The sequence below is a fragment of the Dendrobium catenatum genome, unplaced genomic scaffold, assembly GCF_001605985.2.
Source record: "Dendrobium catenatum unplaced genomic scaffold, ASM160598v2 fragScaff_scaffold_853, whole genome shotgun sequence".
In the NCBI taxonomy this organism is placed as follows: Eukaryota; Viridiplantae; Streptophyta; class Magnoliopsida; order Asparagales; family Orchidaceae; genus Dendrobium; species Dendrobium catenatum.
In genome coordinates this window covers 462,306-477,876 of record NW_021319315.1, presented here as the reverse complement: position 1 = coordinate 477,876, position 15,571 = coordinate 462,306, and the positions used below count along the sequence as shown (strand labels likewise).

The following is a 15,571-nucleotide window of genomic DNA, read 5'->3' as shown; positions in this document are numbered from 1 at the left end:
TATTTGTGATGAACGATAGATTAACGTTGTTGCATCCTGGAGTATTCGCAGTGGTAGAGAAATATATAGTTTAACGTCTTAGCATTGCATGAAGATCCAGCACACAAGCAGATAAGAGAGAGAGTGTGTAGCGTTTATAAGAGACACCAGAGTTTTTATGTGGAAACCTCTGAAAAGAGGGAAAAACCAAGGGGCCTGGCCCAGTTTGAAAGAATCCACTAGTATTTGCAGTCGATTACAAATGAGGCCCTTCTTATAGAGAAGGCCTTGGCTTGATGTTACAAATGTACGTCATATAGAGCACATTACATGGTGGGAGTTATAATAATCAACATAGATGTGTTTATTTGGTCGACACGATCATAGTCAATAGGATAGAGATCGGAAAGACCGTTGTCTGGTGATGGCGGCTAGAAGAACTGTAGTCGCAGGAGACAGGGATCCGAAAGATCGTAGTTGGCAGGAGACCGGGATCAGAAAGATTGTTGTCTATTGATGGAGTTCGGAAGTACCATAGTAGGCGATGGAGGTCGGAAGGACCATAGTCGGTAGGAGACAGATGTCCGAAAGACCGTAGTTGGTAGGAGACCGGGGTCATAAAGACCGTTGTCTGGTGATGGAGGTTGGAAGGACCATAGTAGGCAATAAAGGTCGGAAGGACCGTAGTCGGCAGGAGACCGAGTCTGAAAGGCCTTTATCTGGTGATGGAGGTCGGAACAACGATAGTAGACGATAGAGGTCAGAAGGATCGTAGTCGACAGGAGACCAGGGTCTGAAAGATCGTTGTCTGTTGATGGAGCTCGGATGGACCATAGTAGGTGACGGATGTCAAAAGGATCGTAGTCAGCAGGAGACCATGGTCAAAATGACCATAGTAGAAGGGTTGTACTTCGTGAGAACTCTTGGCGTCAACTGGTGGCCCGGCAGGAGTCCGGGTCTCAAGTGGTGGTCTGGCGGAGCAACGACGCCACGCGGTGGTTCGGCAGAGGTGAGGACAACAAGCGGTGGTCCGTCGGAGCAACGACGTTAGGCGGTGGTCCGGCGGAGCAACGACGTTAGGCGGTAGTCCGGCAGAGGTGAGGGCCTCAAGCGGTGGTCCGGCGGAGCAACGACTTTAAGCAGTGGTCCGGTGGAGTTCAGGCCCTTAAGTGGTGGTCTAATGGAGGAGAGGGCCTCAAGTGGTGGTCCGGCGGAGCAACGACGTCAGGCGGTGATCCGGCAGAGGTGAGAGGCTCAAGTAGTGGTCCAACGGAGCAACGACGTCAGGCGGTGGTCTGGCGGAGGTGAGGGCCTCAAGTGGTGGTCCGGCGAAAATCCGGCGGTGGCCGAGGAGGAGCTTCTTCCTTCTCTTCCTTCTTCTCTTCTTTCTTTGGTCCCCTTTCAAGAGAAATGAGTGGTCTATTTATAGATTTATGGAGTGATATGACCCGTAAATAGGTGAGAGATTAAGGGTAAATGGGGAGTGATTGGATGGACGGCTGATATTGTTCATACACCATTCATCAGATATTTGAAGGCCTTAACGATATTAGAATTCGGCAATCTTGGGCTTGTTGGATTCATCTCGTCGAGCCGCTCAATTTGACTATAAGCACGTCATGTTTGAAAATCATTTACTAACCCAAATTGTGGTTTGAACCTTCTAATAGCGATTCGGGTCCTTGATTTGGACTCATTTGGGCTCGGATTGAGATGAATTTGGTGTCGTTGGATTCATATATATTTCTGAGACGTTCAGTTTGACTATAAGTTTGTTGAAATCAGAGTTCGGATGGTTCCAATTTTAATTTCAGAAGTTTCCAACTTGAGTTTGCATCAAGATTCGTGTCCGATCAAGATAATTTTGATGTATCAAACAAATTTGCCTTTTTTTGTTCTTAACGTTATAATTGTGATGAAAGATTCAAACACAAATGAGAAACAAAGCCATATATGACATCTCTCTATAAACTAAAAGATTAGGGGTGAAAGTGAGACAATCTGACTCATGAGCTGGCTTGGACTCAACTCGATGCTCAATAACCTAATGAGGCAAGTTTCAGCCAACTCTGACTATTTGTTTTTGCTCGAGAGCCAAAACTTTTAAAAAATATTAATATAAAATGTACTTAAAATGTATTAACATTATGAATTTTAACTATAAAATTATTAAAAATATTTAAAAATTAAATCTTGCCTTTTGTTATTAAGTGACTCTTTGTTATTTTTCTTCTAATTTCTCATATGTTTACCATTTTATCATATAATTGTTTAAATCATAATCATTTTCTCTTTTTATCTCAAAAATGAATATTTTTATCTGTGATAGCAAATTTAATAAATAAAAAAATTAAAATTATTTTTAAATTTCTGTTATGAAATACAAGCTACATCAAATTTATATGTTGACTTTAACCATTCAAAAGAAAAAAAAAAAAACCCAACTTTTCAAGGGAAATGGAAAATTTAAAATAATTTTATGATGAAAATTAGACTGATTGAATATAATTTATGAATAAACAAGTGAGTCTTATTTAATATTTATTCAATAAAAAATGTTAGGTGCATTATTTATTACCATTTATTAAATATTCTCTTTTCGATATTTCTATATTATTAGGCGACAGAGTACACAAAAAAAATAATATCTCTAAATATTTGGTCCTCGAATTAAATATATATATTTTTGTATAATTCATGGAAAATTTATTACCATTTATTATTGAAGGAAAATACTTACATTCCATTTGAGGACTTCTATAGAAATCTTACAATACATATTAAGGGGTATTTGATTTCAAATAAAATGAATATAAAATATTTCAAATATTAGGATTTTGAAAGTATATTGGTGTATAGTTTCATGTAAAATAAATATAGATTAAAATTTTAAAGTATTTGAAATTCATTTTGGAGTTCAATTTTAATGTATTTGAAAAACTGTTATATTTGAACGAGTTCAAGATGAAATATAAGCTTCATTAGAAATAATTTTCTAACTGTTTTGCTTTTCAAATAGTGATCATAATTTTTTTTTTTTTTCTATCATTGCTTATCACAATAATTTTTTTGTGCTAGAAATTTACTTTTTACATCAACTTTTCATGAAAGTTGCTTTCTCCGCAATAGTTTTATAACCAACTTTATAAAAAATTACAGTATACCCAAATGAGTCAATAATTTTTTTTCTACTAGCTGCCTCGGGTGCCCAATATCATTGTAGCTTGGCCACCGCCACTATCGTAGTTGTCAGCAAATTAAGACTTTATTTGTGACGACTTTTTAATTGCTTGTTAAAGTAACTTTTTAGCGTAAAAATCTAAAAAATTGCTTTGAGAAGCAAAAAAAAAGCCGCCTCAAGCGGAGCCTAAGTTGCCGCATAAGTCCCTATGTGATTTTCTACCCAAAAAAAACTAATGAGCCATGTTGGAATCGCTTTCGGTTTAAGAATTATAATTCTGCATTATTTTAATTGATTAATTAATCCTTTTAATAATTCAAAGAGGTTTTGTTTTGATTTTCTTTTGATGAGAGGAGAGAGTCGGATATCACAGCCGCTGATTTGTAATATTTTGTCTTTTTACGAGTCCAATTTACGCGTCTTTACAAGGCGAATTTTTAGGGCGGTGGATATAATTTTTTTTTTATTTAAAAAGACGTTTGCGTTGAATATTGTAATATTCTATTTTTCCCAAAAAAAAAAAATTGTAATATTCTGAGTTATAATTTAAGCATTGCATTTATTTTATACAAAATTTTTATTTCCAAATATATTTATAAAGACCATATTATTAGATATAAAATTGAATTATTATTTTGTTTGATAATGTTGCAATATGCATACTAAAGCGGTGGTTAAAATCGTTTATATTATATAACATTATGACTATTAAAACTAGCACTTCAACAATTTTATTCCAACAATCTTGAAATCGCCACGAAATATTTTTGTAATTGATTGCAATCACGGCAATCTTGTAGCAGATTTAGAACCACTGAAAGCAATATAGTGGTTGTTAAAACAATAGGAAAAGTCTAAAATTAATATTGTGATAGTCCTCTTCTTTTGTAGTGATTGAAGGATATGACACACCAAGAAGATGGTGAATTTATATTTTAAAATTTTTATAACTAATTTAAACTAAATACAAAATATTTAGTTGTAATGCTAGTAAATAATAATCAAGTAAAAATTTTTCCCACAAATTCTAGACATAGCAGGCAGAAAAAAAATAGTACAGATTTTTGTATAATGTGGGCCGGGCTAGCTGAGTGAGAGACTCTTTTAGCCTGCTATGTTTTTTTCTCATGCATAACAAAAGTCTATCATTATGGACGTTATAGCGGAAGAGGTAAGGTGCTTAAAATAATGGCCCAATTAACAAGCTTCCTGGACGGAGGGTATCAGGACAATTTTTTTCTGCCTTGCTAAGAAATTGCGAAGGATCTCTTCGAAGTCATTTAGAATTGTATTTGAGAAAGTCGCTAGGCAAATGAAAATTAACTTTGATGTATTTGATACGAGCATGAATTGTTAGATTATTAGCTAAGACAATAGCAGAAACGTTATCACAAAAAAGAGGCGTGGGTTGATCAACTGAAACATGAAAGTCACAAAGTAAATGTCTCAACCAAACAATATCGGTGGTTGTTGTAGCTAAAGCCCTTTACTCAGCTTCAGTGGAGGAATGAGTTACGATGGATTTCTTTTTGATAAACTAGACACTAAAGTAGAAAAAAAAAAAAAAAAAGCACAATAACAGCAATAGAACGATAAACACGTACGTCATCAGTCCAATAAAAATCTGACTAGGCATAATGCTCAAGTTTGGAATTAGAGATGAGTAACCCAAAATGAATAGTTCCCACAAGATGTCATACGAGAAATTTTAATAGCTCAAAATGGATGTGATACGACTGATGCACATGCTGAGAAAGAAAGTTTAAAGCAAAAGAAATATCAGGTCAAGTTATAGTAAGATACTAGGGTGACCCAACCAGGTGGTTATAAAAGTCAGGTTTGGCATATAACTCATAATCAGCAAAATAGTAGACAGTTTGGATGGTAAAGGAGTAAGAAGAGGCTTGCTGTTAGACATGCATTCGAGCTTTATTCAGTAGATCAGAGGCTTACCTTTTTTGCAATAATTATATTAACTACAGGAAAATCATAAATTACCGACATACTATTTTCCGGCAAATTTTTCTGTGGATTTTCGATGGATTACGATTGAATATTTCCTACTAATTTTCAAGCAGATTTTCCTGCGGAGTTTCCTGCAAATTTATTTATGACAAATTTTAATAATTTCTAAAAGAATTATAGATTTGTAATTTAATTAAATCATAATTTTTAAAACTTGTTTTAATTTATTATTAATTTTAAAACATAGTTTACTTTAATTAATTGTTAATTAAATAACTTATTTTAATTTAATAACTTGTTTTAATTTAATTAATTATTAACTTAAATATTTTTTTTTAAATAATTAAAATAAGTTGTTAAATTAATAATTAACTTATTTTTAATTTAACAACTTGTTTTAATTAATTATTACTTTAATAACTTATTTTAATTATTTTAATATTTTATTTAAAATTTTTAAAATTTTTATATTTCTGCGTTATAGTATTTAAATATAAAAGAGTTTGTATTATTACATATTCCCTGCCACAACAAAGTGGTTAAGTACTTGAAATTTCATGGACATGTGTTGAGTTCGAATCCAGAAATGTAAAGCAACAAGAAAGGCCTAATAGCATTATGATCATTACAAAGGAAAAGAATGCCATCAACATAAAATATTTATATGATAGATAAGTAATGAAGTATCAGCAATGCTAGGCACAAATCTGAATTGAGGTCGGGCTTGTTTGAGACCAAAAAATGGCTTTATGTAAATGACACACATGATTAGGAAATTTAGGGCCGAACTTGAAAACAAGGGTTGCAGTATAAAGACTGTGTTATCAAGCTAGCCATGTAGGAATGTATTTGACACATCTAATTAAAGAATTGACCACTAGAGAGAAGGAGCAATAGTGAATAAAATACGAATTTTTGTAAATTTGGCAAACGAGTTAAAGGTGTCAATGTAATCAATATCAAATTCTTGTTCGGAGCCATGCGCAACTAAACATGCTTTGTGCCTACCAACAGTACTGTCATTATAATATTTAGTTTTAAAGAGCCATTTGTAACCCAAAACATTATGATTAGGTGTGCAAGGAATAAGAGTTTAGGTTCCTTAATTTTGTAGAGCTTCAAACTTTTCTGACATGGAAAATCTCCAAATAGCATGTTGAATAGCTTGTGAGAAACAGGTAGGATTTGCAGGATTAAGTGTATGCTGAAGTGTGAAATTGGATTTCGGTTTAATATTACATGTTTGTAGTGTAGTTACCATGGGATGATGAGAAGGGAGGTAATGAGAGAGGTGGGGTTGCTGAAGACAGAAGAACTATGATGGGAGAGGCAAATTGAGTGGTAGAAATGGGGTTCACAGAGGATCTAGTTGTAGTGTGGGCACAAATGCAGGAGTTGAATTGAAGTGCTGCACTAGAACTTGAGGAGGAAGACATGAGGGTGGAATAAACTGGATTGTAGGAGTAGAATATGCCTCTGAAGAAGATTTGAAAAGAAAATTAGCTTTTAAAAATGCGCATAACAGAATATGTGTAACAACTCAAAATATGAAAATATATTTTAAAATATAATGTTTGAATTTATTTTTTTTTTAAATTGGAGCACTGCAATGCTGAGATTGTGAACGCTGACATGCTAGCTTTTGAGCACAACAATACCATAAAACATTGTCGCAATGGTGAAGCCTCTGTTTCTACAATAATTCTTGATTCGACATGCAGTATTGCATCACCCCTCATCTTCCCTCATCCTCTTTGCTTGGCCAAGAAGAAATCTAGGTGGGGAGGAAGAGGGACATATAGAGAGAGAGAGAGAGGAGAGAGAAAGCACTTCTGGGGCATTTTCATCAGTCATTTCTTTTACGAAATTATTCTATTTATAAAAAGTTGCTATCATCTTACTTTTATTTTCGATGATTTTTATTTTTATAGATTTTTCTCTCCTAAATATGCTAAAATTGTATTATCTCTTGATTTCATAAGTTTTCATTATTTAACTTTTAATATATTATAGATTTGATCATTTTGAATGATTTGATATGATTTTGTTGCATTTTCACTGATTAAATATGTATAAGAATTTATAGGTAAAATGAGTAGAGAAAAGACATACTAAAACCGGAATGAAAGTGATGTAATGTGCTTGACATAAGAATACTAAAATGTAATATGTAGTGAAATGATTGGTATGATTGATATGTACATGAATGTGACACCGATCTGATTGAAATGATGTATTTTATTGATACTATTCTTATAAAAAATGATATACTCATTGATATCAGATAACTAATATGATAATCTCATGTGATATTCTTAAGATTTACGTGGTCCATTAACAGGAGTTAGTGAATGGTTGTCATAAGGAGTTAGAAATTGATGGAGTTATAAGGAGTTAGAGTGACTAATTCATGTGATATAAGGGGAGTTATAAAGAGTTCATTGATTAGGAGTCATAAGGGGCGACTAATTGGGAATCATAAGGGCAAGAGCACAATTAATATCAAGATACCTTCATATGAACATTTAAAATAATATTGATTACTGGTCAAATACTCATTACTAGTATTGATATTGTAGCTTACACTATACTGATATTGTTTACTATAAATATTGTCATTGTTGTTGATATTATTCACTATTATTGATGTGGCTAACACTTTCACTGATTACTATTACTAATTATATAATTGACTGAGATGTGATATGTTATAAATTGAGTTGATACAGATAACCATTATAGATATTGATGCGTAGATTTCTTTATACGTAGATGTGATCCTGAACTATAAAGTAGTTGTAAGCTGATGAAGTGTAGAAGCAGCAGGATGACCCATCATTGATGCCAAAGATTGATGTTATAAGCAAAGGTGAACAGGGCAGCATACTAATGTGGTTGCCGAGTACAATAAGAATAAGTTCTAATAGGATGAAATCTTTGATAACTGCGACCTTGGAGGAGAGTTTTGTTCGGCCGAATGTCTTTAATGTGAAAACCAGTAGCATCAAAGCAAATCAAACAAGGATTATAAATAGTTAATTGATGGATAGAGAGTAAATTATAAGATATTTGAGGAACGTATAAAACGGGTGATAAGTGGAGCTTACGAGATGGGGTAGGAAGAATACCCTGACCAGTATGAGCTATGGGCAGCAGTTGGCCAATGTTGACCTACACTTGAGATGAACCAGTATATGGCTAGGTAGAATGGAACTGAAAATGGCCAACTGCTGAGAATCTACCAAAGCTAGTTAAGGATCCCAATAAGTTAGCTAATGAAATTTATTGAAGTAATCAGCATAGTTGGATAGAGGAGCATGACCAGCTATAATTAAGAAGATGTCAGAGTTTGTGGCAGAGATCCTAGATGATTATTGCATGATAAATGCATTCATACAGTACAGCATTTAGTTGGGTTGCTTGATATATTCAGACTTAGATTACAATGAAATATTGGCATACTGCATTGAGAGTGGCTTTTCAGTAAAGACAAATCATTAGTAAGTTGGTATGATGAGTTAATCATCAAATCATGTCCGCAAAGGTAACAAAGAAACAAAAAAATAGCCACAAATTTTCTAAAATTCTTTCATATTTGATCTTAGAAACCATCTCTGTTCAGATATTTGTGAACTTAGATTTTTTTTATTATTGTGATTCACATATTAAAAACTTGTTCTATGTTGAAGGTCTCATATTGGATTTAATTTGTTTGTGCTAGACTATTCATTTTGAAATTTATATGCATGAATTGAATTGAGCTCAAATTCATGCATGCAAACTTAGATAATCTTATTTTCGATCATAAATTTATGTGCGTGAATTTTGAATTTTGAATATTTGATCCATTGCATGTCATATAAAGAGATAACTGACAAATTTCATGATGAGAATGTCAGATTATTTTTACAATATTTTTTTTAATGTATGTACATCATTTTACGTGTCATTTCATCGCTCAAATAATGGAGCATGCATGAAAGTTGATGAAAATTTATATTGACTTGATGTCTAGTGCTGAGAATTCATTTGAATTAAAGACCTAACCCTATGTATATTTAGGATTGATTCAAGCCCTATTCTTTGTCCAACCAAACATTAAACTAGCATTTGTCGTCGGCAAGCTACTCCACTTGAACGTAAAACTCTGGGCTATTCTCGAGACATGAACAATGCGACGTCAATATTAGCGTCTCACTGTTCACAAACATCATTTTTTTCGGTTTGGGAAAGAATATACCCACTTTTTTTTTTTTTTTTTGAAAAAGAGTTCGATTGGAGATGAATTACAACAATTTGGAGTGATATTGTATTTTGGAGTCAGAAAATTAATTTTTCAGTTGGAGATGCCCTAAGAGATCAGTCTTACATCTTATATTTTGACATAGTTTTTTTTTCTCGTATCTTTCTAAATGTTAATTAGCCAACTTGGTATGTCATCTGTAAATTTCATTTGCTCAAAATAATTAAATCTTGAAGCACATAAATATTTGAGAAAAAAATTTCAAATTAATTGCAAGATCATTCAAAATTTCTTTTTAACCAAATTTATAGTCTAAGTTAAGACAATTCAATGAGAAGAACACAATCAATCAAAAAACGTGATAGTAAATTTTTCAAGACCATTTTGTGACGACACAAATCCGACTAGTTTAACATCATTTCATTTTGAATTTATTAAGGCATTGAGATACATGAAATTTATCAAATGATCAACGAGGACTTTGTTGAATCATCCTACGAAGTGTTCAAATTTTTAGTAAAATTGATTAGAATGGCCTCTCCTTGAATCTATTAGTAGTTCTTATTCCTATATATTTAGATTTAACTTTTGTTGCTAGAAATTCAAAGCTCTGAACCTTTCCTGATTGCTTAATCTTCCCTCCGATTCAAAGTGCAATGGCATCAACTTCGGTCAACTAAAAAAAATATCCATCTTTGATCCTTCATATTTGTCTTATATTTAAAAGAAATTATTACATGAAGAGTCCGGACGTAGCTATATGTCTGGATTTCCAATTAAATGAAGATAGGTGGATTCTTTTTTCTAGCATGACCCAACGACCTAGCCCGACTCAAAGTGTGTATATACACAGAGTATGTTCAAGAGGGTCAAGTCGTCGGGTCATGCTAGGGCTACGTGTCTTTTCTTAATTGAAGTCCAGATATAGAGCTGCGTCCAGACTTCACACATAATAATTTCTTTACACTAACATCCACTTCACTCATCATTGATTCTCACCATAAGTAAACTTTAACATTTTTCTTCTATGATTGATTTCTATCATTCTCCACTATTTTCAAAAGAGAAAATTCTTAGTAGTTTAGACCTTTAACTCATCTCTTCAGCAATAAAGAACATATCATTATCATATTCCAAAATTATTTCAATCGAGTCTAGTGATTTTTTTTTTTCTCTGTCAAAATTTCTCCATAAAGAATTTTGTGCCTCCTATTTATCCCTGTATGTTTGAGATTTTGGTTATGATTAAATAAAATATTGTGATTTTTCATGATAACTTTTTGGTTGTTTTCTAAAATAACATTTTAGTTGAATTTTTTTTAATTAAAAAGTTATTTTAGAGAGTAATAAAACATATATCCCAAATAAAGTCTTAATCCTTCTTTATAAAATCTAATTTCTAATAGAAAAAAAAGGCAACATATATTTTGATTAGATTACATCTTAAAGCTTTTATAATTGCCTCTAGAAGATTGGGATTCATACATGATTAATAAAAAATTAATCTCAAAGAAAATATAAAAACTTTAGGATCATCCTATTTACTTTTTAGCTAAAATATTCTAATATAATTTATTTATTTTTTTGTTGGGTTTTCACGCGAGTCTATTGCTTTGTTGCTTTGCTTTGTGGCCTTGGTTGGTGGGTGGTGTTTGGTACATTGGGTTGTTTTTGTTCTGAATGAGGTATTTGATTTTTATTGGTGGACAAGGGGTTTTAGGTTGCCTGGTGGTTATTTGAGATTTTTTTGTTGTGGTTTAATTTCTTTGCAATTATGCTGGCTGGTTGGCTTGGTTGGTGTTTCTCATGGTCAGACTATATGATGAGTCTGATTTCCTACACCCCACCTGGTCTAATGGCCTTGGTTTGTTTTGGCAACCTTAATAGCTAATTCATATGCTCAATCTTCATGAATTTGTTTGGTTTTGGGGCTTCTTGACGTTGTATCATCTGCCTCCAATGGATGGTTCAAGTTTGACCTCTGGGTGGAGATCTGAGTCTGATTGGCTTAAGGGCCTTTATTTTCTCTCATTTTAGATTATTTTTCTCTTTTAATTGTTTTGTATTCTACTGCTTATTTTGATGTTTTAAACTTTGTATTTTTATTTTTTGGCCATTTTTGGCCAATGTTGTATGTCATTTCTCATCTTTGGAATAAAATAGCATTTTGGTTGAAAAAAATTAGAAATGATCTTTTTTATTAGATTTAAATAAGAATCTGACTCTTATTAAAACACAATAGAGAAAAATGATTCATGTATATGAGTGGCATAAAGACTTGATAATATTATTGTTGTATAATTATGGATACAATAATAATATGATCCTCCATATATATACAAAATTATAAAGTTCTACATTTTGAGTGGTTGAAGACCAGCTCCCAAAAATTAAAAATTTATAGCACAACCACTATCAATTTTGTCATGCACAAGCATAGCATTGGCGTACTCCAGAACCTAACCTGCTAACCTAATCACCTAACACTAATTTCTAAGCCAGCATGAATTAAATTATCATTATATTCTGATATAATTTTTATTAATAGGAGTTTAAAAATTAATGAATTTATGTCGAAATTAATGTTATATATGAATAATTCATATTACATTAATTTTAAAATAAATTTAATAATTTTCTAAGTTTGTTTAATTTAATATAAAATATGTAAAAATATTCTTGCATAATTTTTTCATTGAGTACTCTACAACCTAATCAGCTAACTAATCTGAAAATGACTTGCTTTCTTTTTCTTTATTAATTAAAATCACTCGTTCACATATAGGAAAAAGGACGTTGGAAGTTAGAATCTCACATGCTGAACCGCTTCATTGCCACGCAATATTTTTTTTTTTAAGTTGGCAGGTTATAAGATTTTTTTGGTAGTGCAACCAATGAGCCACACCTCTCAACCCCCACAAATCTTATTCCAAGAAATTATTACGTGTGATCACCGGAAGCCGTTTGGAGACGAATCAGGATGTGTCACATCATCATTTTGCTGTATATCGCAGTTGTGTAATACTATGTACCGAGTGACGTAGCGCATCATGATTCGCCTCAGGACGATTCAGCGATCACACATAATAATTTCTCCTTATTCCATTTGGTAAACTTTTATTCATTCCAATTTTTCAAAATCGCAGTGTCATATTGTTTTACCCATTTTAAAAAAAATTATAATTTAATTTAATATATTACTTTTCAAAAAAAAATACAAAATACATGCTGGTTGCCTTCGGGTATTATTGGTTAACTTAAATGAATTATGAAAAAATATTTCAAATTGCAACAACTCAAGTTCGATTCGAGGCAGCAATCAAAATAACTCATTTTGTACAGTAAAATTATTTAATTAAGACTAATACTACTTGTTTTTTCAACTTAAAATTATTCAGAAGAATTTTTTCAAGCCAATTTTGAATCAAAATAAACAAGAATCTTTTTTTTTTTTCTTGTTTTTTAATTTTGTATTTTAATTTAACATGATTTATTATAAAATAATAATAATAAATTTTATTTTTTTTTAATTGTTGGGTATAAGATAAATGAAAGGTAATCTGTTTTCAATTAAATCTCATATTTATTCTATTTTAAACATTTAATTCTTTGGTTGACCAAGTTGCAAAATGTTATATCCACAAGATTTAGGCCTATTTACAACAGTGGGTTGACTTCTTTACATTTTTTATGCTTTCACAGTACTTTTTTAAAATCTTTATGATGAGTCGTTGCATCGCCCTAGTAACTTTATTCGAGCAGGTTTTCAAAAATTAAATAGGCGAAATTTCGAAGTATTGGTATATCAATGGGATCAATGATGTTCAAGGATGACAACAGAAGCAACAATATATAAAGGTTGCGACGGGATCGAAGTGTGCTAAGGCGAGTAATGGATCGGAAGCATGTGAAAGCGTGTGAAATTGCAACAAGATTTGGACAACTATAATTGGTATTTTTATAGATATTCAAATAATAAAATTTTTGTATAATTTCTGTTTGAAACATTTAGACTAAATAAGATAAATACATATAAACAATATATATATATATATATATATATATATATATATATATATAGAAAAACTTCTAAAAAATATTTAAATTCCTAAAAAATATTTAAATTTTCAATTTCTCTTATACCGTAACAATATTTACATAATTACATACACGACACTGCCCTAGAAACGGGATAATACTCTGTTTATAAAATGATTTTTTTTTTAATCTATGAAATTAAACCGGAACGGAATCAACAGGCTTGGGCGAGAGAACCCAATGCTCGCCGTGAGGCCGGACTTTAAGCCCTTTAGCCTTAGAAAATAGCGTGACGGCGCGGCGGACGCCGTGATCGTCGGCCGCGGTGTAGTAATCATGGCCGAAGAGGACTCCGCCTGGTCGTAGTACGGCATAAGCCATGTTTATATCGGACCACGCGGAATGAAAATCATGACCGGCGTCAACCTCGATTAGGTCTCCGTAGATACCCCATTCGCAGAGCGCGGCTAGACCTGAGCTGGTAGAGAAAGGGACAGGGAGGATGCGGTGGGTCTCGCCGGCTGCGGAGACTCCGAGCATGAACTGGTGGAGGAGAAGCGAGTCGGCGTGGTGGGGGATGGGTACGTGGCGGCCGAAGCGGGAGCGGAAGGCGGGCCAGCCGCGGAAGTCGTCGAGGCAGAGGATGAGTGAATTAGGTAGGGAGAGGTTGCGGGTTAGGGAGGCCATGTGAAGAGCGGAGGCGCCGAGAAAGGTGCCGAGTTCGATGATGGTGAGGGGGCGGATGGTGGAGATGAGGTCGGAGAAGACGGGCTTGGTGGAGCCCCAGCCGCGGGGGTGGGCTGCGGGGGGGAGGAGCAGGTTGGCGGTTTCAGGGGAAGGGAAGTCGGAGTAGGGGGAGGTGTTGTTGAAAAGGCGGTTGAGGAGGGTGGGGAGAACGCGGTCGTGTGGGATCGGTTTTGCGCAGTCGGTGTGGAAGCGGAAGAGGTCGTGCGGTGGAGACAAGGAGCAATTGGAATCTCGGATGTGGGATTGTAATTGAGGGTTTACAGATGAAGTGGAGGATGGAGAGGAGAGGAGGCCGGCGATGTAGCCGAGGGAGAAGAGGAGGAGGATGACCGTGGCGGATGGGAGGTACCGGCGGAGGGGAGGGAAAAAAGGAAGAGCAGGCGGCGGGGATGACCGGGAGGAGTCTTTCATCGACTGATTATTTATTTGGTCTTCTGTTCACCGCATACTGAATCGATTGATTTCTTGTGCTATATAGCGATGTGCGGTGTGGTAAATCAAGTAAAAAGCTCTTCCGACTTAGAGCTTCTGTAGCGTGAAATGGATTCGAATACTGGGCTCGGATGAAAAATAAGAGAAAAGTATGCGTCGATACGAAGACTGAAGTCGGTTGTGGAGAAAGGCAGCTTGGCAGCAGCTGCTAAGAGCATATGTGTATGACGTTGTTCGGTCATTTCAGGCGAACGTCAAATCTTCCGTTATTTACTTGCGGGTTAATAGTACGTTGTCAATATTGACTTCGCATTGTTAATCAACGCCATTTTTCTGTCTCAATCAGATTTGCGGAAGAAACACGCCAAAGAGGAGAAAGGCCGTTACCTTCGCAGAAGCCCCCATAATGGAGTCCGATTGGAATGAAAATGGGATTTTAGGTTGGAGATGCACTACTATTTGTGATGATTTAATTCCAAGTTTCTATATTTTCTCAAGTTTTTGAGATTTCAATAAAGCAGAGAGTAAAATGTGGGGTCCTTCTCCATGAACCAACCTATCAATCGGCAAGGAGGCAGCACATGTTCCTGTACCTGGAAGAATAAAACTGGGCAGTTATTTACTTATTTTGGGTCAGGTTTCTTCCTGGCCACGACTTTTGGGTCTAGTTATTTTATAATTTCAATTGGGTTTGCTAGCCTAATATTTATGAGAACAAGATTGATAATGAAATACGTACTCTCTGTAAGTGGCTGTTGGTTCTTTATTGGATGGTCATGGATGATAAAAACTGGGAATTCAAGAATTTTTTTTTCCCGGCATGAGTGCTTGTTCGGAATGTCTGATCTGACTAGAAGTGGCTGGTTGTTTTTATTATGTTTGTCATAAATTATCAACTCAAATGCCAATATTAGTATTATTTTGTGTAATGTTTGTGACAGTAGAGATATAGAGATTAACATTTTAATTTTATTTGAGGATCTAAC

At 34.1% G+C, this 15,571-nt stretch overlaps 1 protein-coding gene across 1 annotated transcript; it reads right to left on the bottom strand.

The window, feature by feature from the left end:
- Positions 1–13,508: 13,508 nt before the first annotated feature.
- Positions 13,509–15,313, bottom strand: LOC110106096. Its single transcript, XM_020835848.2, has one exon. The coding sequence runs from the start codon at positions 14,562–14,564 to the stop codon at positions 13,605–13,607; it is 960 nt and encodes a 319-aa protein (XP_020691507.1). The 5' UTR covers positions 14,565–15,313; the 3' UTR covers positions 13,509–13,604.
- Positions 15,314–15,571: the final 258 nt, after the last annotated feature.

Coding starts and splice junctions, on each gene's coding strand:
- LOC110106096 (XM_020835848.2), bottom strand. CDS start 14,564: ATGAAAGACTCCTCCCGGTCATCCCCGCCGCCTGCTCTTCCTTTTTTC.